Source organism: Phyllostomus hastatus, unplaced genomic scaffold (assembly GCF_019186645.2).
Source record: "Phyllostomus hastatus isolate PE091 unplaced genomic scaffold, TTU_PhHast_1.1 phas_contig_41, whole genome shotgun sequence".
In the NCBI taxonomy this organism is placed as follows: domain Eukaryota; kingdom Metazoa; phylum Chordata; class Mammalia; order Chiroptera; family Phyllostomidae; genus Phyllostomus; species Phyllostomus hastatus.
The window spans coordinates 8311003-8336911 of record NW_025333876.1 but is presented as its reverse complement, the minus strand read 5'-3'; the positions used below and the strand labels follow the sequence as shown (position 1 = coordinate 8336911).

Genomic DNA, 25909 nt, shown 5'->3' with positions numbered 1-25909 from the left:
ATTGGCCAATATCGCTGATGAACATAGAGGCCAAAATCTTCAACAGAATATTGGCAAACCACATCCAGCAATACATTAAAAAGATCATACATCATGATCAAATAGCATTCATCCCAGGGATACATGGATGATACAACATTCACAAATCGATAAATGTAATACATCACACAAACAAAAGGAAACACTAAAATCACATCATCATGTTAATAGATGCAGAAAAAGCATTTGATAAGGTACAGCACCCATATATGATAAAAGCACTCAGAAAAGTGGGAGTAGAAGGAACATCCTCAACATGATAAAAGCCATAGATGAAAAACTTGCAGCCAGCATCATACTGGACAGGCAAAAACTAAAAGTTTTCCCACTAAATCACAAACAAGACAAGGATGTCCACTTTCACAACTTCTATTCAATATAGTATTGGAAGTCCTAGCCACAGTGATCAGACAAAAAAGAGAAATAAACACATCTAAATTGGAAAGGAGGAAGTTAAAACTGTCATAGTTTGCAGATGATATGATAGTGTAGATGGAAAACCTTAGACTTCACCCCAAAACTACTCGACCTAATAAGGGAATTTGGCAAAACAGGGTTTAAAGTCAATATTCAGAATCAAAGGCATTTTTATACACCACCGACAAAAGATCAGAATCAGAAATCAAGAAAAAAAAAATCCCATTTTCTACAGAAACAGGAAAAATAAAGTACCTAGGAATAAACCTTACCAAGGAGGTGAAAGACCTGTACTCAGAAAACTACACAACACTGAAGAAAGAAATTAAGGCAGACACAAATAAGTGGAAGCATATACCATGTTCATGGGTTGGAAGAATCAACATCATCAGAATGTCCATAGTACCTACCCAAAGCAATTTATAGATTCAACGCAATCCCTATTAAATTACCAATGATATATTTGGTGTCAATGACACAGATACAGAACAAATATTTCAAAAATTTATATGGAACTGTACATGACCCCAAATAGCTGCAGCAATTTTCAGGAAGAAAAACAGTAGGAAGGATCACACTACCTGATATGAAACTATATTACAAGGCCACTATAATCATAAGAGTCTGGTACTGGCATAAGAACAGACACACAGACCAATGGAACAGAATAGAGAGCCCAGAAATAAACCCAAGTCTTTATGGTCAATTAATATTTGACAAAGGGGAAGAAGAATAAAATGGAGTAAAAATAGCCTCTTCAACAAATGGTGTTCAAAGATCTGGTCAGCTACATGCAAAAAAAAAATGAAACTCGATCACCAACTTACACCATGCACAAAAATAAATTCAAGGTGGATAAAAGACTTAAATATAAAGTGTGACACCATAAAAGTCCCAGAGGAGAACATAGGCAGCAAAATATCAGATATTCCAGGCACCAGTATTTTCACTGATATGTCCCCTAGAGCAAGAGACATAAAAGAAAGAATAAACAAATGGAATTTCACCAAAATAAAAAGCTTCTGGATATCTAATGAAAAGAGCATTAAAATCAAAAGAGAACTAACTATATGGGAAGACATATTTGCCAATGATACTTCGGACAAGGGTTTGATCTCCAAATATATACAGAACTCACATGATTCCACTCCAGGAAAACAAAAAACCCAATTAAAAAATGGGCAAAAGACTTAAACAGACACTTCTCCAAGAAGGACATACAGAGGGCCCAGAGACACATGAAAAGATGCTCAGCATCACTAGATATCAGAGATATGCAAATTAAAACCACAATGAGATACCACCTCACACCAGTCAGAATAGCCATCAGAAACAGATAAACAAGTGTTAGAGAGGTTGTGGAGAAAAGGGAACCCTAGAGCAGTTGGTTGGAATGAAGACTGGTGAAGCCCTGTGGAAAACAGTATGGAACCTGCTCAGAAAACTAAAAATGGAACTGCCTTTTGACTCTGCAATGCCACTGTTTGGGATTATAACCTAAGAATCCTGAAACATCAATTCAAAAGAACCTATGCACCCCAATGTTGACAGCAGCACAATTCACAATAGCCAAGTGCTGGAAGCAACCTAAGTGCCCATCAGTAAGTGAGTGGATCAAGAACCTATGTTACACTTACACAATGGAATACTACACAGCAGAAAGAAAGGAGCTCCTACCCTTCACGACAGCATGGATAGATCTAGAGAGCATTATGCTAAGTGAAATAAGTCAGGTGGTGAAAGAGAAATACCATATGATCTCACCTATAAGTAGAATCTAATCAACAAAACAAACAAGTGAACAAAATACAACCAGAGACATTGAAATAAAAAAACAAGCTGATAGTAATCAGAGAGGAGGAGGGAGAGTAATAATAAGGTATAATGGGATGCCGGGGGGGGGGGTGGCGCATCAAGGAACATGTATGAAGGACACATAGACAACGCCAAAGGGGGTGGGTTCAAGGGTTCCAGGAGGGGATGGGTGGGGTAGGGGAGGCATGGTAGGGTGAAAATGGAGACAAATGTACTGGAACAACAATAACGAAATTTTTTAAATAAGAGAAGACTCAAATAAATAAAACCAGGTATAAAAGAGAAATAACAATTGATATCACAGAAATACAAAGGATTATAAGAAAATACTATGAACAAGTATATGCCAACAAACTGCACACCTAGACAAAGTGGATAATTTACTAGAAATATACAATCTTCCAAAACTGAATCAAGAAGAACAGAATCAGAGATTCTAATAGATTACAAGTAGTAAAATTGAAGTAGTAATCAAAAACCTCCCCAAAAAAACTCCTGGGCCAGATGGCTTCACAGGTGTATTTTACCAATCGTTCAAAGAAAAACTAACACCTCTCCTTCTCTAATTATCCCAAATAATTCAAGAGGAGGAAAAACCACCCAGCTTTTTTTAACAAGACAGCACTATCCTAATTCTAAAACCAGATGAAGACACTACAAAGAAAGAAAATATAGGCTAATATTTCTGATGAACATAGATGCTAAAATTCTAAGGAAAATATCAGCAAACCAGATCCAGCAATACAGTAAAAAAGATCATACACCATGACCAAGTAGGATTTATTCTGAGGATGCAAGATTGGTACAATATTTGCAAATCAATAAATGTAATGCATTACATAAACAAAGTGAAGGATAAAAAAATCACATGATCACATACATAGATGCCGAAAAAGCATTTGAATAAATCCAGCACCCATTTATGATAAAAACTCTCCAAAAAGTGGGAATAAAAGGAACATACCTCAAAATAATAAAGGCCATGTATGACAAACCTACAGTCAACATGATACTCAATGGGCAAAAAATACAAGCTTTTCCCTTAAGATCAGGAACAAGATAGGAATGTCAGCTTTCACCACTCTTATTCAACATAGTACTGGAAGTCCTAGCCACAGAAAAATAAAAGCCATCTAAATTGGAAATAAGGACATAAAACTATCATTATTTGCAATATGATATATTATACATAGAAAAATATAAAGACTCCTCCAAAAACTACTAATCTAATAAGTGAATTTGGCAAAATAACAGGATACAATATTAATATTCAGAAATCAGTGGTGTTTTTATAAACTAATAATGAACTATTAGAAAGAGAAGATAGGTAAAAATCCTATTTACTATTGCAACAACAATAAATAAGTTACCTCGGATAAATTTAAACAAGGAGGTAAAAGACCTGTACTTCAAAAATTATAGGACATTGAGAAAAGAAATTTTAAAAGATACAAATAAATGGAGGCAATTACCATGTTCATGGATTGGAAGAATTAACATCATTAAAATGTCCATACTACCCAAAACAATTTGTAGATTCAATGCAATTTCTATTAAAATACCAATGGCATATTTCACAGATCTAGAATGGATATTCCAAAAATGTATATGGAACCAAAAAGACCCCAAGCAGCCATAGCAATCTTGAGAAAAAAGAACAAAGTAGAAAGGATCACATATCTGATATCAAACTGTACTACAAGGCCACTGTAATCAACACAGTCTAGTACTGGCATAAGAGCAGGCATATATATCAATGGAACAAAATGGAGAGCCCAGAAATATGTGCACACCTTTATGGTCAAAGGAGGCAAGAGTATACAATGGAGTAAAAGAAGTCTCTTCAATAAATGATTTTTGGAAAATTGAATAGACACACGCAAAAATATTAAACTAGACCACCAACTTACACCACAGACAAGAATAAACTCAAAACGGGTAAAAGATTTAAACATAAGTTACAAAACCTTAAAAATCCTAGAAGAAAACAGGCTATAACATCTCAGACATTTCTCCTAGAAAAGATTTTTTTTTCTGGTGTATCTCCTAAGGGAAGGGAAACAAAAGAAAATATAATCAAATGGGACTACATCAAAGTAAAAAGCTTTTGCACAGCAAAAGAAACCATCAACAAAATTAAAAGGGAACCCACTCTATAAGAAAACATATTTGCCAATGATACATCTGATAAGGGGTTAATTTCCAAAATACATAAAAAACTACAACTCAACACCAGGAAGACAAACAATCCAATTAAAAAATGGGCAAAGGACCTGAACAGGCACTTCTTCAAAGAAAACATACAAATGGCCCAGAGACATATGAAAAAATGTTCACCCTGGCTGGTGTAGCTCAGTAGATTGAGCGCGGGCTGTGAACCAAAGTGTCACAGGTTCGATTTCCAGTCAGGGCACATGCCTGGGTTGCAGGCCATGGCCCCCAGCAACCGCACACTGATGTTTCTCTCTCTCTCTTTTTCTCCCTCCCTTCCCTGTCTAAAAATAAATAAATAAAATCTTAAAAAATAAAAAAAAGAAAAAATGTTCAACATCACTAGTTTTTAGAGAATGCAAATTCAAACCACAGTTAGATATCACCTCACACCTGCCAGATAGGCTAACATTAATCATTCAACAAACAACAAGTGCTGGCGAGGATGTGGAGAAAAGGGAACCCTAGTGCACTGTTGGTAGGAATGCAGACTGGTGCAACCTCTGTGAAAAACTATATGGAATTTCCTCGAGAAATTAAAAATAGAACTGCCTTTTGACAGAGTAATCCCACTTCTGGGAATATATCTTAAGAATCTCAAAACAATAATTTGAAAGAATATATGCACCCATACGTTCATTGCAGCATTATCTACACTAGCCGAGATCTGGAAATAGTGCAAGTGCCTATCACTAGAAGAATGGGTGAACCCCTGTGGTACATTTACACAACGAAATACTACGCAGCAGAAAGAACAAACTCCTACCTTATGCAAGAGCAGGGATGGAATTGGAGAAAATTATGTTAAGTGAAATAAGCCAGGCAGTGAAAGACAAATACCATTTGATCTCACCTATAAGAAGAACCTAATAAACAAAACAAACAAACAAACAAACAAGCAAGCAAATAGAACCAGAGGTATGGAAACAAGGAACAGACTGACAGCAACCAGAGAGAAGGGGGGAGCAGGGAAAGAAAGGGGAGGGTCTAGTCAGGGAATAGGAGTAAATGACTCATGGACGTGGACAACAGGGTGGGGATTGCTTGTGGGAGGGGGGATGGGCAGGGCAGGGGAGGCAATGGAGGAAATTGGGACAACAGTAATAGAACAACAGTAAAAAAATAAAAATAAATAAAAATGGTTAAGATGGTAAATTTTATGTTATGTGTTTTTTACCACAATAAAAATTAATTTACTTACTGGAGGTCTTCTGCCATGACTGGTTCTCACAGCTTGCTGAAAAGCAGTGTCATTTTCCAATTCCTAAAATGAAAAGGAAACTTAACATTCAACATGAAGGGAGAATTTTTTTTTTTAAATGTTGAAACTTCTTTGCTTGGTATTCATGATCTTCTCTAATTCATCCTCCCCCAACTGTTGATATCCAGCTAGGGGCTCACAGACTCCTGTCTTCAAATCTCCCTACTCCACACTGTCCAAAATATTAAGGCTCCTAAAGCACTTTATTGGCCACTGTTTAAATGGTTGGCATCACCATGCCTAGTTAAAGATCAAGTACACAAGGATATGGCCTTTTTTTTTTTTTCTACCTTCAAGTAGCTTGAGTAGTAGGTACAGAGAACCATATATCTTTCTTTCTCTCTTCCTCTCCTCTTCTTCCATATATGGGACCATGACTTAGGTTTACCCTACCTGAGAAAGACTTGGGACAGAAAAGGAAATATTTTCTATAAGCAATGGGGCAAACACTTCCTCTTTTTCCATTTTCTTTCTTTTTTTTATTTTAATCATTGTTCAAGTACAGTTTTCTGCCTTTTACTCCCATTCTCTTTTCCCATTTTCATATGCCAAAGTGAATAGCTTGTTGATTCCTGACCTGTACTCATAATTATCCTTCAGCAAATTTGAGAAAAGGAATATCTGTCAAGGGCAAAATACAAATGTCCCTGGGTTTCCTGGACAAAATGCCATTTTTAGATTCTCAAAAGGACTAAGTCTTACCAACTAACAATCTTCCAACCAGCCTTTACTTCCTACTCCTTCACCAACACACATTCTGGTTCTAAGACTTCATACATAGCTACAAGCAATTCTCATATGAGCCTTTGATTTACTTCAATTGACAGTAGTCTCCCCTTTTCTGAGGTTTTGCTTTCTACTGTTTCAGTTACCCGAGGTCAACTGTGATCCAAACACATAAATCATCCCTTTGTCTACCCTGTATACTCTCCTGCCGGAGTCGTTTAAGAGCTAAGTTATCAGATTTGTTATCAGACTGACTGCTGTGGCATTTAAGTGCTTGTGTTCGAGTAACACTTATTTTACTTATTAAATAATGTCTAATTCATCTCTCTTCATATCATCATGAAGGCATTTTATCATTTCACGTCATCACAAGAAGGGTGAGTATAGTGTAACAATATATTTTGAGAGAGAAAGACTACATTTGAGACAGGAAAGTTAGAACAGCGAAGAAACACCTCAAGGTCTCTCTACCCTTCCCGTTTTCCATCCTGGCTAGAACATTGCAACTCTTATAGACAACCTGTTCCCCTCCTTTCCCCTCCCAATTTCCTGTGGTGAAGACAAACAAAAAATGGTCTCACCCAGTCAGCAGCTATACTGACAAACAAGTGACCAACAGGGTCATTGTAATATAATAAATTTACATGTGGTTTTCAGACTACTCTGACCTCACATCACTATGACAGTTCTGGGAGAACCAAAAAAGAAATCACTACCCGGAGAGGAAGGACGAGGACAAGTCACATCTGCAGTCACCCTACCAGTATCAGAAGCTGATGACCGGCCCTGGCAGGTTAGCTCAGTCAGTTAGAGCATTGTCCCAATACACCAACATTGAGGGGTTCAGCTTCCAGTCAGGGCACATACAGGAATCAACCAATAAAGGCATAACTGAGTGGAACAACAAATCAATGTTTTTTTTCTCTCTCTCTCTAAAAATCAATAATAAAAAAAAGAACCAGAACACCCTAACCCCCCCTTTTCCTATTGATAGGGGTTTAAGACTTGGGAAAATTTAGCTTAAGGTAAATAGTCATAAATCTAGCAAGTAATGTGTATGTTAAGTTTTTGTTTCAGTAACTACAGGTAAGGCCCATCCTGGTGCCTGGGATTCAGCAGTTGACCTCCTGGGTCACTGGCTGGCGATTACCTCATCTGGAGAGGTCTGTACCAGGAAGAAGCAAGCGACTACCCTTCCCCCTTGGAGGCAACTGTTGAATTTCAAAGGCTTTCGCTGACACCTTATTTGCCCTCCCCCAACCCCCTTATAAAAGATCTGGCTGGGAAAGAAAGGGCAAGATGGTTTGTTAGGGTATGAACCCACCATCTTCTTGGATCGTCGGCCATCTGAATAAAGTGCCTATAAAAGATTCAATCACTGTCATTGCTTATTGGATTTGGTAGTGACAGGCAGCCCAAACGCCGGTGTCTTTTCCAGTTACACTATGTTTAATAAAAACCTTCTACCCATACCTTAATGGAGTGCCTCATTGTCAGAGTTCACCAGCACTCCTTTCTCAAATGTGTACTTTTGCCTTAGTAAATTTACTGTGCTTTGCTGAATCTTTCTGTCTCACCCTCAAATTCTTTCTTGTGCAGTGACAAGGACCTGGACCCTGCTGTTGGGCTGAGGTCTCCCTTGGCCTCCATAGTGTCCTCCAGCATCGACTTGGTAAGTCAGCGAGGATGTCTCTACCTTTCACATTGCCTTGTGAGACTTGCAACAAGGAGAACAGTGAGCTGCTGCAGCTTGTTCTCAGCTCACCTCCTAACCCTGTCTCTAGGAACCCTCCCTTCTTTGTTTCTTTCCTTCACTCCTGACTAAGTCTCTCTTTCTCTCTTTCTCACTCATTCTTAAGTCCCCCCTCCTACATAACCGACAGCCTCAGACCCACACCCCAGAGGAGTAAGTTTTCTGCCCTCAGTTGCTCATAAGATTTGCCTAATTTCACCTCTACCTTTCATAAACACTCCTTTTTCTTTGATTTTTCTCTTTTTCTGGGAACCAGACATCCATAATATGACCCATTATTTAGCTTCCCAACTGAATACAGCCATAAAACATCACATTTGTGATCTTATAAACCAGACCTGGGATTAACAATGCTTACACCGCTTTTACTGCTATCTAGACATTTGTCTTAGTTTTCAGTCATCTCATTTCCTGCTACTCTATAGATGTCTGCACCCTCTTTCCCCATGCACCTCAGTTATACTTGATCCAAATGCAAATTGGACCTCTTGCACACTATTCTATGGTCATATGACCATTGTAGCCTCCCCTGGACTAACCTCTAAATGCCCTGACTTCCCAGGGTGTTTTCTCCTTTCTTGCTGACCACTGCTCTAATCACCAGCATCGGTCTTTTAACTGGAACAATGCTTTCTCATGAAGCTGACACCATGGCATCCAGGCCTTAATTGGCCCTGGCCTTTATTGGGCCAAAAAGAAGGGGCAGCAGCTGGGATGTCACAGACCAGCTCCCCCTGAGGGCTTCCTTTTTCCCTGAAAGCCGCCCTAAGCCTGGACAAGTAAACAAATCCCCACCAGGTGGAGGGCATGGGCCAATGATAGTAGGGACCACACTGCCACCCCTTGAATACCCCTGACAGGCTGGACAGACTTATAAGTGCAGAGGATACCCTGTACCCTTAGGTTCAGACCTTCTTAGCTCACCCTAAATGAGTAGGTGGATTCTCAGTGTCAGGATGGGCAGGGTAGGACAAGTGGGAATCTAGTTACAATTAGCATTTTGGACTACAAATATGGCCACCGTTTGGACTACAAGTAATATGGCAACTGAACTCTGACCCAGAAGAGGTGACTGACATCAGACCTGGAGCCACCAATGCTAAGTTGCTTCTTTGTTCAAGAACCAATCCTTGGCTCCCGCACGCAAAGTCAAGCCAAATAAAACTCCCAGCCTTTCCCTTCTCCTGAGGGGTCTTTTCTTAGCCCCTTCTCCGGGCGGGGAAAACGTCGCCTGGGAGCACAAACTTCCAAAATAAAGCTCATCTGCCTGTTTCCCTGGCTAATTGGCTGTTTATTTCCTCATCAGGGTCTAAGAAAACCTTACACTCAGTCCACCCCATAGTGGGAGGACAGGTTGGGGCGCCTAATCTGCACTAGCACACCCCTTTTCTTTCTCTAGGAATTATGGGAAACTCCTTGTCCATTTCCCAGAAATCACTGCTAGGCTGCATTCTAGTCAACCAGATGGACTTCAAATTAGATGGTTTAAAACAAACAAACAAACAATCAAACAAACAAAAACCAACTCATTTTCTTCTGCAATACAGTATGGTCCAGACATAAATTAGAGAAATGAAAAACGGCCTGAAAATGGGACCTTAAATTACAATTTTATTCCTCAATTAGATCTCTTCACAAATGCCAGGAAAACCCCTTACATACAAGCCTTCATGGCCCCATACCAAGACCCAGGGAAAAGGCTCATGTAAGATCTGCAATGCCCATTCCCCCTTTTCTAGTTCTCCCCTAGTGAATACAGACATCCTAAATGACCCTTTTCTGTCGGCACTCCCATCATGCCCATGAGATAATGCAAAGGAACATGAAGGTCAGGGACAGGCCCCTCCTCTTCCCAAGGTTCCCTTGGGACACCCTCTATGCCACTTTCCACCCTGCCAATAAGTACCCCCTACTATGCCTCCTCCTTATGTACCACAACTAACGGAAGCCCAGCCCTACAGGACATACCAGGAGTGGAACTCTTGTCATCCAGGCCTCACGAAGTTACATCCTCTCAGAGAAGTTGCAAATGGAGATGTGGGATTCATTAGGGTTCATGTCCCATTTAGCATGACCAACCTCACCCAATGTAAAATAAAGATGGGCCGGTTCTCTGAAGACCAGAGTTAGTTTGTAGATGAATTTCAAGTTCTGACAATGTCTTTTGACCTGATGTGGAGGGATACTCATATTCTCCTAGAAGGACATTCATACTGTCCTGTCTACCTGCTGTACTCCTGAGGAGAAACAGGATCTGGTTAGCATCCCAGGGACATGCCAATGGAATGGCGGCAGCCCAACTGGACAGACACTCAGTGGGGACAACTGCAGTCCCAGCCCAAAATCCAGCCTGGAACTACCAGATAGGACAGGCAGACCTTGCTAGAAGAGACTGTACGATACACTGTCTTTTAAGTGGCATGAAAAAATTGTGTTGTCAAGCCTATAAATTATGAAAAGGTGAAAGAGGTAACTCAAGAAAAGGAAGAAAATCCTGCTCTATTTCAGGGCAGACTGATTGAGGCCTTTAGAAATTATACCAACATTAACTCCTCCACCTTTGAGGGACAAGCCTTACCCAGCCAATGATTTTAGTCAGTCTGCCATGGACATCAGTGAAAGCACAAAAACTTCAATTTGACCCTCAGTCTCCAATGGCTCAGTTACTGGAAACTGCCTTCATGGTTTACAATAACCATGGCCAGACAGAAAGAGATGAAAAGGCCCAGTGTGAGACCAGACAGGCCAAGTGGCAGGCTCAATTGGTAGCAGATGCTATTGCTGGCCTTTGCAGCCTCAACATCACCTAAGATGCTGTTGATGGCCCTTGCAGCCTCAACATCACCTGAGGTGCCCAAATAGGGCACCCCCTGAGTTTCCAAGGTGGCCTGCTGTAAGTGCAGTGAGCCAGGTCATTATAACAGACAATGTCCCTAAAAGCCAGGACCTTGGTGTCCCTCCCCAGGAAAGAACCCATGGGCTTTAACTTCTTTGTGACTGGCCAGGCCATTGGAAAAAGGATTGTCCCTAGCTCCAAAGGGAAAGGGGACTCCTGAACACATAATGGCCTTATCTGAGGAAGACTGAAGGGGCCCAGGGTTCTTGGTGACTCCTCCTGAAAGACATCTCATGACTACAGAAGAATCCTGGGTGACTTTTGATATAGCAGGTAAAAAAGTTAATTTTTTAATTGACATGGGAGCTACCTACTCAGTTTTAGTGGAACATTGGAACCCTTAACATGCAAGGCTTGTACTATTATGGGGCTGTGGGCAGCCTAAAAGAAAAGTATTTTACTCTGCCTCTCAGCTGCCGCCTTCAACATTGTTTAGTTTCTCAACAATTCCTGGTAATGCCAGAATGTCCTTTTCCCTTAATGAGAAGGGATTTAATGATGGCTTTAGGTACTAATATCCAATTTCTCAGTTTAACCCAGAGGGATAGCAACTCCAAATTTTCTCGGCCTCCAACTAAGACTCAGTCCACCCTCAGTCAGACTCCATCCCAGCCCACATACAGTCTGCTGTTAAGCCAATAGTAAGGGTCTACCTGGGAGAGCCACCAGGCATCCCTGTACAAATTAAACTAAAAAAAATTGACCAATATCCCTGTAAACAGCAGTACCCTCTGAGACCAGAGGCCCATAGGGGATTAAGACCCTTCATTGACAAGTTCCTTCAGCATGGACTCATAGTTCCTTGTCAATCCCCTTATAACACTCCTATACTGCCTGTAAAACAAACAAACAAACCCAAGTGGTGAGTAGTATATGGTTCAGGACTTACAAGGTATGAATGAGACTGTGATTCCCATTTATCCCATTGTACCCAAACCATATACTCTCTTATCCCAAGTTCCCCATCAGGCTAAACCTCAAGGATGCATAGTTTTGCATCCCACTTCAGCCACATAGTCAGTCTCTTTGCTTTTGAATGCATGAATCTTGATGTCCATGTAATGGCCCAATATAATGGGATCATTGCTCCTCAAGGGTTCCAGGATAGTCCTTATATTTTTGGAGAAGTGCTTGGAAAGTGTCTGGTAACTGGAGCTACTACATGGGGCCAGAATTCAATGCTGATGACGTTTGGATCTGTAGCCCCACCAGATAGGACTCTGACTACAACACTGTCTTAATCCTTAATTTCCTGGGGGAAAGGGATACTGAGTGTCTCCCAATAATGCCCAGCTTTTCCCCTCAATGGTCAAATACTTAGTTTACCACCTAACTCAGGGAATCTTGCTCTCTTTCTCTAGAATGAAAAAAAGCTATTTTAAATCTTATAGTCCCTGGACAAACAACTAGGAACCTTTTTAGGAATGGCGGGTTTCTGCCAAATCTAGATCCCTGCATTTGGGCTGATAGCTAAGTGCCCTTATAAGGCAATCAAAGGACCTGATTCTGAGCCTTTAGAATAAAGCCAAGGCTTAAACTGAGGCTTTGAGGCCCTCAAATCAGCCCTAATTGAGGCCCTCCCTGGCCCAAAAAATAGAGTCTATATCAACTAACTTTTTAAAATCCTGCAGACAATTAAGTAAAAGGTTACATAACCAGACACTTTAAACATTTTATGTACAAGCATCTTTTTAAATTTTTACTGCAAATAATCTTTATAACCTTCCACATCAGCTACACAATTCTCAGTGAGCTATAGAAATTAGACAACTTTCACATGAAGTATAAAACCAAAGGCAACCTTCAGAATAATTAATTGTAGCACCTCACATCTTCTGGAAAAGAAATTCTACTAGTATTCCTAAACTATTAGCAAAATTTGATTAATCTGCTCAATGAATTCTGACAACCTAAAAACTGTCAACAAATTTTCCAATTACAAATACCAACTAACATAACATTTTCATGATTTGATTAATAACTTGCATAATCTATGAAACATCTTAATAACTGTTTCAAGTAATTCAGTTATTATTCCAATTAAGATAAAATAAAACCACAGGTAAAGCAAATATTTTTATTTTACTGTATGATATATTTTTGTTTCCAATACTCCGAATATTCATTTCTCATGAAATAATGGTAAATGGGAAAAAAGGGGGATATATCAGTGGTTTTCATAATTTATACTAATGTAGGGAAATGCCTATGTTTTCATGAAATTTTTAAAAAAGGAGTCTACATAATCCTCTGTGCGTGTGTGCACATGTGTGTGTTTGGATGCTGGGAGGGTAACACCTGCATAGTAAAAGACAAGAGAATACAAGAAAGCATTAGGTGATATGTCTAATACAGGTGATCTTTGGGTGACAGGATCTTTCTGTCATTTTATTTTTTCTCCAATCTTCTGTATTTTTCAAATTTTCTACAATGATCAGTCTCTCCTACATTTTTGTTTCATACAGAGTAAGTGAAAGGTTTCTATTTTCCTTTGTTTTCTTTCTAGGTCTCAAATTCAAAGACCACCATTTTTCTCTGAGGAAAAAATAATTTGAAAATTACTATGAGCTATATGAAAAACTCTAGTCCAATACAATGAAATTTTCTGAATTAGAGTCCTCTAAATGGTAATATTTAATTCTTATATACTAGCACATAAAGTAGCTCCTACATGCTTCATCCTTACCAGTTTCACACACTAATTCAAGATGAGTTTATAGAGGTTTTTTGTTTTTCTTTGTTTATAATTTGAAAACAATAACTCTCACGATTATAAAAACAAATTTAATATATTTGTTTTAAAAAATATTTGTTTTAGTAACAATTTCATCTTTTAAATAAGTAACCACTAAATATTAAATAGATGTGAGTTCCAGTGAAGATGGATGTGTAGGTAGAAATGCTTGACTTCCACCCACAGCCAAAAGAAAGATCACAACCAATTTAAAAACAAAAACAATCAGAACTGCCAGAAAAATCAACCTGCATGGAACTCTGACAACCAAGGAGTTAAAGAAACATTCAACCAGACTGGTAGGAGGGGTGGAGACAGAAGGCCAGGGGAGAGGACCCCTGGCAAGGCAGTGGACTTTGAGACCAGGTGGGGGTGCTGGCTGACCAGAAACTAAAGACTCAAAACCTCTTGTGGGGGTTGTGAAGTTGGGAGAAACTCCCAAACTCACAGGAGAGTTTGTTGGAGAGGACCACGGGATCCTAGAACGTACACAAATCCACCCACCTGGGAATCAGCACCTGAAAAGGCACAATCCACTTGTGGGAAGTGAGGGAAGAGACAGAAAGCAGGGCTACAACAGAGCTAGCTCAGAGCATTGTTCCCTCTCTGGCCCCTGCCCCACAGACAGCACCACAAAGCAGCAAAGAGGGTTGCCCTGCCCTGGCGAATACCTAAGGCTCTTCCCCTTACAACGTAACAGGTGCACCAAGACAAAGAGATATGGCCCAAATGAAAGAACAGATCAAAACTGCAGAAAAAGAACTAAGCAATGAGGAGATAGACAACCTGTCTGATGCAGAGTTCAAAACACATGTAATCAAGATGCTCGCAGAATGAAGGAACAAATCAAGGCTACCTAAAGTGAAATAAAAGAAAATATATAGGGATCCAAAAAGGAAGAGAAGGAAATCAGGACTCAAATCAACGATCTGAAACAAAAGGAAGAATAAATATTCAACTGGGACAGAATGAAGAAAGCAGAATTCAAAAAAATGGGAAGAGGCTCAGGAACCTCTGGGGCAATTTTAAACATTCCATCATCTGAATCATAGGGGTGCCATGAGAAGAGGAAGAGCAAAATTGAAAACTTATTTTAACAAGAATGAAGGAGAACTTCCCCAATCTGGTGGAGGAAATAGATTTCCAGGAAGTCGAGGAAGCTCAGAGAGTCCCAAAGAAATGGGACCCACAGAAGCACATACCAAGGCACATCATAATCACATTACCCAAGATTAAAGAGGAGAGAATTTTTTTTTAAGATTTTACTTATTTATTTTTAGAGAGAGGGGAAAGGAAGGAGAAAGAGAGGGAACGAAACATCAATGGGTGGTTGCCTCTCATGCCCCCCTAGTGGGGACCTGGCCCGCAACCCACGCATGTGCCCTGACTGGGAATTGAACCAGTGATGCTTTGGTTCGCAGGCCCACGCTCAATCCACTGAGCTACACCAGCCAGGGTAGAAGGCGAGAATCTTAAAAGCAGCAAGAGAAAAGGAGACAGTTACCTACAAAGGAGTTTCCATAAGGTTATCAGCTGATTTCTCAAAAGTAAACCTTGCAGGCAAGAAGGGACTGGAAAGAAGAATTTGAAGTCATGAAAGCCAAGGACCTACATCCAAGATTATTCTGCATAATGGGAGGGCAGATACAGTGCTTCCCAGATAAGGTAAAATTAAAGGAGTTCATCATTACCAAGCCCATAGTATATAAAATGTTAAAGGGACTTATCTAAGAAATAGAAGAAAATCAAAAACTATGAACAGTAAGATGACAACAAACTCACAACTATCAACAACTGAACCTAAAAACAAAAACAAAAGGTAAGCGAACAACTAGAACAGGAATAGAATCACAGAAATGGAGATCACATGGAGGGTTATCGGTGGGGAGGAGGAGAATGGGGGGGGAAGTACAAGGAATATGAAGCATAATTAGTAGGCACAAAAAAGACAGGAGTGAGTTAAGAATAGAAAATAGAAAGCCAAAGAACTTACATGTACAACCCATGGACATGAACTAAAAGGGGGCGGGAATGCCGGAGAGTGGAGGGAGTGCAGCATGGAGAGGGGATAAACGGGAGAAAAATTGGTACAACTGTAATAGCATAATTAATAAAATATTAAAAATAAATAGATGTATAGATTTGCTGACATAAGAAAACATTAATAAAAGAGAAAAAACAGGTTACAAAACAGTACTGAGTATGATACTACTTTATCCCAAACTATAAAGAGATATACACATATTTGCATAGGAAGATGTGTGGAGAGTGAAGCACAGTAAATTAATGGTTATCTCTGCGTGGTGAGAGTTTCTATGATTTTAATTTTTCTTTATACCTATTTCTATTTTCTATTTTTTCTATAAAATACTTATATAATTTAATTAATAGAATTAAACTAACTCTGCTACACATTTCAAATTTAGGGCTTTAAAAAAACCTATTTTAGGTACTTCAAGTGATTTAAGTCTTTTAAACTCACACATTCAGACAGCTAATGCTGAAGAGCACAGTATATGACTGATACTAATTTGTTTCCATAACCTTTCTCATGATTTTCCCTTCTGCTGCTATTATTATTACTGATGGAAGTTAGTGGAGTCTTCAGTAATAGCAATTTTCTGTAAGCTTTTAATCAGCTTACTTAATTTAAAGCATAATAAGGAAGAACTCTCAAATCCAAATTTTTCATGAACCAGTGGCTTAACAAAGACCAACATAAAAACAAGTAGTGTTTTTTTTTACCTCAGTATCATAGGTTGGATTGTAGTCATTATAACCAGAATAAAGGTCGTCTTCATCTGTCTCTGGGGCCAGGTGTACATTCTGCATCATTTGTACCTAGAAAAAATCAGCAGTGTAAATATGCTCTTTGGATAAGGAATATTTCTTAATTGAATAACATGTAGCTATTTAATAACCTTTGTGGTCAAATTTACGTCTACACATTTTTATGGCTTAAAACTTTTCTCACATCAAATTCTCAAAACTAGGTGTCAAAACATTTATTTGTTGCTCTCATTTCACATTCATTCCAAACCTACTCCTACAAAGGACAGTGACAAGCACTAGAGGGGTATATAATTCATCGTCCAGATCATGTTCAGAAAAAGGTATGCAAAAGTCAATGACAGCATCAGGCAGAAACCACTGCACACCTACCAAAACAGCTAAATTAAAAAGACCAACAACACAAAGGGTCAGCAAGGATATGGAGTAACTGGAATATCCATTGTGGGTGGGAGTATAAAATGGTACAATTTTTTTAAAAAGTCTGGTGGTTTCATAAAATTAACATATACAGGTCTGTCCAGAAAAAGTCTAGCCATTGTTAATACAAAGAGAAGGGTGTGCACAACATCAATTGTAACCTGGCAGCCAACAAGAGTGGACTGGAATGAGCATGCGTGAACAATAACAACTTTACTGTACTAATCAGTGAGGGCGGTAGACACCATTGAGTGAGCATGTGTACTGTGTGGCTGTTCCATTCAAAATGATTGAGCAAGTAGAGCAACAAACCTGCATCCAATTTTGCATTAAGCTTGAACATTCCTCCATTAAAACCATTCAGATGATTCAGAAGGCCACAGCTATGGGCAACTGGTGATTGGCAGCTTCATCACAACAGCGCACCTACTCATGCATTACATTTCATGCAGAGTTTTTTGGCAAAACATCAAATCACCCAAGTGACTCGGTCCCCCTGAAGCCCAGATTTGGTGCCCTGAGACTTCTGGCTTTTTCCAAAACTAAAATCACCTCTGAAAGGGAAGAGATTTCAGACCACGGCGATTGGGAGAACTGTGTGAAGTATCAAGGTGCCTACTTCAAAGGGGACTGAGGCACCACTGTCCTATGTATGATGTTTCTTGTATCTTGTATATTCTTCAATAAATGTCTCTATTTTTCATATTACATCGCTGGGTACTTTCTAGACAGACAGACCTTGTATCTCTTACAACCCAGCAATTTCATCCCAAAGTATTTATCCAAGACAAATGAAAATATGTCTACAAAGACATCTGTATGATGCTCACAGGAGCTTTATTGATAATAAGCCCCAAATTAAAAACAGACCAAGTGCCCATCAATACAATGAGCAAGCAAAATGTGGTAAATTTATGCAGTGAAAAACTATTTAGCAGTAAAAAAAATAATACATCGGGATTACATATACAACAATATGGGCGATCTTCAGCTTCAGGGTGCCTCAGAAATGTAATGGTTTGTTCAAATACAAATTGCTAACCGTCCCCACTCCCCGAGTTTCTGATTCAGTAAGTGCTGGGTGGAAGTCATCACCCTCCCCTCAGTCCCTGAGAATGTGCATTTCTAATGAGTTCCCAATGCTGCAGACACTGCTGGACTACACTTTGAAGACTACTGCGCTGAACAAGAGCTGCCTGATTATGAGGCCCGTTTAAGTCGGTTTGGCTTACACGTATGTCATAAAAACAGCAACTTTTAGAACCAGAGCTCCATCCTTTCTGCTGGGTTAAAGTCAGATTGAAAACAGTTTATATATGGTCAACATACAAATGTGAAATATGTGGAAAGTCAGGGCGGGAACGGTAAAATCAAGTACCCATGGCTAACAGGTACTGCAGCAGAACAAAGGTAACAACTCAGGTTTGCAGGATTCTCCAAAATATTGCAGTTTATGCACATCACAAACCTCAAGAGTTGAAATTATCTGGGGAAGAGGCTCCCTCAATGGAAACAAAATGCCAGCACAACCTTTATTCGAAATGTGAAGGGTACTTGTTTTTGATACTCTGCTGACTGTGCTGGACAGTCTCCCTTCAAGATGCCCACTGTCGTTCCTCCTAAAGCTCACTGCCAGGAAATCCATCAGATAGACGAGAAAGTGGGGTTTTAGGCCTAGACGGCATCTTGGGAAAACGGCACTTCCAGTCTTTGCTGTTTTCACCTTTGGGAGACTTGGGAGGCTGCTGTGTCCTCGCACACCTCACGAATTCCACCTTTCTTGGGACCACTTTTCACAAACTTTACCCAACACACATTAAAGGGAGTGTTCATCTCGTCTGGTGTGAGAAGCTCTAATCTGTTGCTGACCCTGGTTCAGGCGTGTCTGTGACTTGGGACAGGCGGGCACACTTGCTTGATGGCAGTGGGTACCGCGGTATGGGGCTAACAGGCGGGCCTTGGAGGACGCAGTCAGCGGAGGCCAAGGAGGGTGGCGCCTCTCGGCAGCCACCGGCGGCTCGAGGCCCCAAAAAGCAAACCCCCCCAGTCCCTGGGTGCGGAGGAGGCGGGGAATCCGCGCCGGCACCCAAGGCACCCCTGCCGGAGGCCCTTCTCCTACCTTTTGGTGAAGGCAGCAGGGCCACAGCAGTGGAGCTGGGCAACTGGCGTTGTGGAGAATCTAAGGCCCTGCCTGCGTGCGCTGAGCCCCGTTCCAGGCAGTTGCTATGCGCGGATCCAAGGAAGCCACTCCCACAGTCCTCTGCGCGCCTAGGAGACAAAACGAGTAGGGGGCGGGGCAGAGAGGCTGGGACTCGGGAGGAGGGAGGTGGCTAGGCGGCACGCTCCGAGGAGGGAGTTTTTCCAAGGGGTGTCCAACCTTTTGGCGTCTCTGGGCCACACTGGAAAAAGAAAAGTTGTCTTGGGCCATACATTATATACACAAACACTAACGAAAACTGATGAGCAAAATAAAAGGTTTTAAGTAAATTTATGATTTTGTGTTGGGCTGCATTCATAGCCATACTGGGCTGCAAGTGGCCCCTGGCCACAGGTTGAACACCCTGGGGTGGGAAGCAAAGGAAGTCAAACTCTCTTAAAAACCCTTTTAGAAATCAGCCAGAAAACAAGAGACTGAAAAAATGTCAGTGGATGATCTATGTCAGCTGTTTTCTGTGTGATCATCGGCACCTTTTGGCCCCCCTCTAAAATTACTCTCCAGAGACATTTGTCTGGGAGGCTTCAGCTCCTCTTCGCCACCCCGCCGTCCTGTCCGCATCACCTCTTCCCACAGCAACCTGTGCACAGCTTCATCAGAGCTCTTCACTACTCTTGTCTGGTGAGTGCCTTAGAGGGCAGGACTGACACTTTGTGTCTGAAACATCTAGAACTGGCTTCAGAGTAAGGCTTAAGAAATGCAAAATTAATGAGGAATTGAATCATAATTGTTTAATAAAGTTGGTTTTAAATTTTAAGATAAATGGAGGGAGGAGGGCAGGAGTCTAAAGACACCAGTAATTAATGAGTTTAACATTAAGTACATGTTGGGAGACAACTCTATGAATCTCTTTTGTTTTTGTTCTGATCTATTGTGATGGTTAATTTAATGTCAACTGGACTAATTCATGGTACCTAGCTTTCTGTCAAACACCAGTTTGGATGATGCTGTAAAAATTTTTTTAATGTGATTAGCAGTTATAACAGTAGACTGTGAGTAAAGCAGATTATCCTCCATACTGTGGGTGGGCCTCATCCAATCAGTTGAAGGACTTCAGAGAAAAGACTGATGTTCCCCAAGGAGAAGGGAATGCTGCTTCCAGACTTGAATGGCACCATTAACTTTTCCCTGGCTCTCCAGTCTGCCCTGTTGATTTTTCAATTTTGGACTTGGTAGCCCTCAAAACTCACTCTTTCTCTCTCTTGATATATGTATATATACACATACACACATATGTATATGTGTATACACACACATAGTAACTATATATATACATATATCCTTTTGGTTGTGTATGGAGAACACTGGTTAATACAGCTATTTTTCAAGGATGTTTGTATAGGGACATGCTTTGGAAGATTGAGATAGTTGTCTCCTTCCAAAAAAGAAGGCAGGTTTGTGGCTGTCCAGTATGTTAAACATTGTCTCCCTCTAGGGCCAAGGCTGGGTACTTTGGCTTGCTATACATCATAAAAGATTGAGATTTTCTAAGTTTATGGTTCCACAGCTGTGAAACAAACCCCTTTCATGTGCAGCAGGCTAATGGGACTTGGGAAACAAGGGTAACTGAAGGGAATATGATGTTCCTTCTGCTGACTGTTCTGTGCTGTAAATGATAAAGTCCTTTGTCTCTGACCCAGTACTTTCTACCATTGTTCATGAAACTGTGTTAGCTTGGAAATCCAGTAAAATCACACACAGTTCTTTATAGTATATATCTACGGTGCATACCTCAATGCAGATTTTTACTACATATGTGTTGAATTAATTAGTAAACACTATAGTGTCCTGTTGGGAACTGTCCTGCCTGGTTTCAGGAGCTGTAACCACCACCCCCATGGCAAAGGCTGAGTGAGTGACCTTTGCATCATAAGCCACTAAGGAGACAAAGCTCATCTCCCTGGCAGGGGCGCTGCCTCTGTCTCTTTTACTTCACCCTGCCTGGTGCCTGGCCCCCAATGCTTGATCAGTTAGCCAATGAAGGGTAAGATTCCTCAAGGGAGGGACAAACTAAGACAGGCATGATCATGGGAGACCCCAGGGAAGGACTTGGGGGCAACAGAAAAGGGGTGATGGACCCTCACCCCTTGGCTTTGACGTAGGCTGAGTCCTCATTCTGTCTGCAAGAAGACTCCTAATCTCTTGGCTGCCTTACTTCCTGTGCCTGACTTAGGTCTGAAACAATGCCTTAAGCCTAAAACAATGTCGGTGGTGGGTGCAGCCCTGTGCTGGAAAGGGTGGGTTCCCTAGGGTGATCAGGCCTAAGGAAGAATAAGTAAAATCCTGTGAAACCTGTTTTGTTTAGAATGCTCTCAATTAAATGATAAGGGTCCAAGCAGGAAGTGAGTTTGTTTTCCAAAGGTTTATGGCCATTTGACTATCTGACCCTGACTCAAAATAGGCTCTCAGAGTTCTTTGTATGTTATCTATTGTTTGATCCTTACTGCCTGATAATGACTAATGAGCTTTAGGTATACACTCTGTATTCCTATACAAATTGAATCCTGTAAAAATCTCTTAAGGCCAGGGCCTGGGCACTCTCCTCTTGAAAGGGTGGCAGAGGCACTCCGAGGCTTGCTTTCTCCTTCAGAGAGAAGTCGCACTGTCCCTTTTCCTCCATAGGACTAGGTAATCTGTTTGAATTTATTTCGTCTCATCCATCACACCTTGGACACTGCGGGCCGGTGTCCATGTCAGTGTCCTTCACATCATTGCACTTCAATACATAGAGACAATTTTCATTATCTCTTTAGGTCTCCAGGTTATACATTTCTAGCTCCCTCCCTCAAAAATTTTTTTTTTTATTGAAAACAAGTTCCTTTAAGCCTGGTTGCTGGTTTTTTTTTTTAATTGATTGATTGATTTGGGAGAGAGAGAGAAACATCAGTCTGTTGTCCCACCCATCTATACATTCATTGATTGATTATTGTATGTATGCTGACTGGGGATCGAACCCACAACCTTGGGGTATGGGGATGATGCTCATATCCCAAGGTATGTTCCTTCCAGGAAGGGATCAATCATCTTCATTTTAAATATTGTAATGTAACTGCTGTTTATTGACCACACCCTATATCACCAGAAAAATATGTTAGGACCACATTGCTGGTATCATTAATGTATGAGCTCCACAGGCAACAGAGATTTTTGTTGTTTTCATTCTAGACTCTGCCCCCAGTGCCTAGAGAAGTGCCTGAAACTAGTTGGCTCTCAATAATCATTTATTGAACAAATGGTCAGGGCCTGTAATTGATCACATATAGAAGTGGTAATGAATGGGAAGCAAGGAAGAAGCATGAACCGTCAGTTTGACAAAAGCTGGTGCAATTTACTAACATGAAGAATACAGAGGAGAAGCAGGTTTGGAAGAGGAAATACATTTACTTTTAAACATGTTGGGTTTCAGACACCCATAAAAATAAGCAAATAGAGGTGCTGAGTAGGCAATTGCATAGAAAGATGTAAAGCTGAGAAGTGACACCATCTGCAGACAGACATTTGGAATTTATTGGCTCCTAAAATTGATTATCTAGAAGTTTGGGGGTTAGTGAGCTTGCTACAGGGGAGCAGGATGTAGAGACACACACAAAAAAGGGAGCCTAGAGCTGAGCCTTTGGAAGCCAGGGGACTTTGGGAAGGGTGGGACCAGAGCATGGCTATTGACCGGAGTGGCTTGTGCTCTGGGTGATGACTGAGGAAAACAAGGATGTGAGATGGCATGGATGTAGATGTGACAGCCTTTGGGAGAATTTGGGCTCATAGTTCTAACAGGATTCTGTTATAGCCTGGAAGAAGGGCTCACTGGCTCTGGCAAGAGATGCAATATTCCCTCTATCCATGGTCAGCTGTTGAGGGCAGCTGCAGAGCATCTGCAGGGGCTGGTAGCCAGGAGCAAGTGAGCATCCACCCTGTGGACATTGACTCAATACTGGAGGGTGGGCATGTTCAGTCTGCTTTTCTATATCAGGGGACAGAGTCAGTGTTCTTGAAGGTCTTGATTATCTCTTGTTCACCAGTAATTCAACCAAGACTGCCACTTCCCTCAGTCCCCCTAGCACCTGGAGGGTTTAGGCAACCATCTTTTCTTGCCTATCTGGTTACCATAACATCCTAACTTTCCCTACCACTTCCTCCCTCTCTATTCCTCCGTCTTCCATCTTGCTCTCATTCCACCTATTCTCCATGCTGTAGCCAAGTGATTATCCTTAAGTGAAAATCTGATCACATTATTCTCTGCTTAGAACCTTGTGGTGCTCTCTTCCCCTACTCTGCCCTGACCTCTGGACAAACTAAATTCTGAAACTCCATAATGTGGCTGATGGAGTAATGTGGCCCTTTACAGTCTCAGTACTTAGCATTCTTTGTTTCTGCCAAGAAAAGCCAATTCTTGCCAACTTACGCCAAAAAGGATAATTTTTTTTAAAGCTATAAGGTAACTGAGAATTGTCATAAAGACTGAGGGAACAAGGCTTGGGAAAAACAACAGAAGGTCAGGAAGGTAAGGCACAGCCAAAATGGTGCTACAGGGACAATATGCCTAACTTAATGAAGACTCACCTTCCCTGTCTGCTCAAGACTCAAGGCATTAGTATTTTCACTTGCACAGTCAGGAAAATCCTGAGCTAGCCAGGACAAATTGGTCACCCTACTTAATCTGCTGCTATAGGCATCTTCCATCTTGATACCTTGATGCCTGCCAACCTCTTGACACCTGCCATGTCGCCATCGGACATTTGTCACACAGCTGCACTCTGTTGCCTCTGGCATTTTCTATTTTACCTGTAGGCTCTGGGTTCCATCATAGGCATCCTGACCTTCATTCCTTTCCCTCCTGAGTCAGAGTCTCAGAGGTGAGGACAAGCTGGTCAATTGCCCTGCTCTAGCTTTCAGAAAGCTCAAAGAGAGTGTGTCTGCTCCCCTAAACTTCCTGCCACCTTTTGAAGGATCCTCCTAAAGTGCAAAGGATGTTCAGCTGTTGGGCAGCCAAAAATGACAAGTGTCTGTGACCCCTCCTTTCCTTTGCCCTGCTCACCAGCCCATTATGCCCCAGCCACATTTCTTTCAAATTTTGGGAAGGCACCCTGACCTTGCTCACCCTCAACCTTCACTCATGCTGATCTGTCTTCCTGAAATGGTCTTTCCTTCCATTTTTTTAGTTTGGCCACCCCTTTCTGAAGAAGGCTTTCCCTGGTTCCCTAATTCCTGGTGCATTAGTTTACGAGGGCTACCATAACAAAATACTATAGACTAGGTGGCTTCAACAACAGAAATTTATATTCTCTCAGTTATAGAGGTTGGAAATCTGAGATCAAGGTGTTGGCAGTGTTGGTTTCCTCTGAGGCCTCTCTCCTTGACTTGTAGATGGCCCCTCACTTGTTGCCTCTTCACATATTAGTCCCTCCATATACAAGGACACCCTGGTGTCTCTTTGTGTATCCTAATCTTCTCTTTTTATAAGGTCACACATTAGATTGGATTAAGGCCCACCCTAAGGGCCTCACTTTAACTTAATCTCCTCTATAAAAGCCCCATCTCCAAATAGTCACATTCTGAGGTCCTGGGGGTTAGGGCTTCAAATCATGAATTTTGGGGGATATGATTCCGTTCATAACACCTGGTTTGTATTAGGTCCTGAGAATTCTTATAGCATGTAATGCAATTATATAGTTAGTATGTATTCATACAAGTTTACCCAAGTAGTCTACATGGATTCCCACCCTAGCATAGCAAAACTTGGTTTATATAATAAGCAATTTATTAGGCACTATGAAAACCTGTCACCTATTCTGCCCAGAAAAATACCATGAAATGCTGTGATTGCCTGTTAAATATTTAAAATTATCAATATTTAGAATTATCAAGGCCATTTTTTACCCTAAAAGTTAGAAGCAAATGAAACTGAAAATGCAGAGAGAAAAGAAATATTTTCTTGTCTTTGAAATAACTGAGATCGTCTCTTTCTTGGGGCTAATGACATACCCAGTGAAACTTACAATCCTTTTTACACTTATTAGGAGGATAATTGTCACTTAATGTCGTGAAAATGGGATCACTGAAGTTTCAGACACTCTTTTTCTGTTACTGTTAGTGTGACATGGCAGCAACCCATGCTCCTCCCTGAGTGTTTTATCGATGGCTCTCTTTGTTTTGAAATGTGCAATGAAAAGAATGATTGGACTCAATTTTGCATATTCAACATTAAATATAGTGGACTCTTTCCCTTCAGAGCCAGTTGAGTGACATTCAGATTCCTGAATGTGAAAAACACTCTTTTTCCAAACGGGCTCAAATTAAGTCCAGAGAAAACACTTTCATGTCCTCTGGGGAGAATCTTTAGACCATAAATTGTGGATAGACAGTGTGCTCACGGTTTAGCTCAATTCTCACACTTTGTGGTCAGGCTGATTAGATTCCTTACTTTCAAGTTACAAATTAACTTGAGACTGCCAGTAATTACAATCTGTGCTAAAATAAATGGACATTGGACTGTAAATTACCCTAATGAAAGCGTCCTACCTCCATTCACAACACAAAAAACACAGTCATTAACAAGTTGAAATGAATATGTAAATATACTAGGAGGCATGAGGTATTTCAGGTCGTGCCCACACTATTGCATGCCCCTTTGTTTA

At 40.8% G+C, this 25909-nt stretch overlaps 1 protein-coding gene across 7 annotated transcripts in view; it reads right to left on the bottom strand.

Annotated features, from left to right (window-relative positions):
* The window catches only part of IFT88 (intraflagellar transport 88), a 193911-nt gene that overhangs the window by 153458 nt on the left and 14544 nt on the right, over positions 1–25909 (bottom strand). For 6 of the 7 annotated variants that reach the window (XM_045844893.1, XM_045844899.1, XM_045844898.1 and 3 more), the window contains 3 exons: positions 19182–19330; positions 16598–16693; positions 5684–5746 (listed from right to left, as the gene is read on the bottom strand). In XM_045844893.1, the coding sequence (XP_045700849.1) occupies positions 5684–5746; positions 16598–16687 (153 nt within the window). In that variant the 5' untranslated portion in view covers positions 16688–16693; positions 19182–19330. Of the gene's footprint in view, positions 1–5683; positions 5747–16597; positions 16694–19181; positions 19462–25909 lie in introns of all 7 variants that reach the window. The other variant, XM_045844894.1, reaches the window with a different exon arrangement.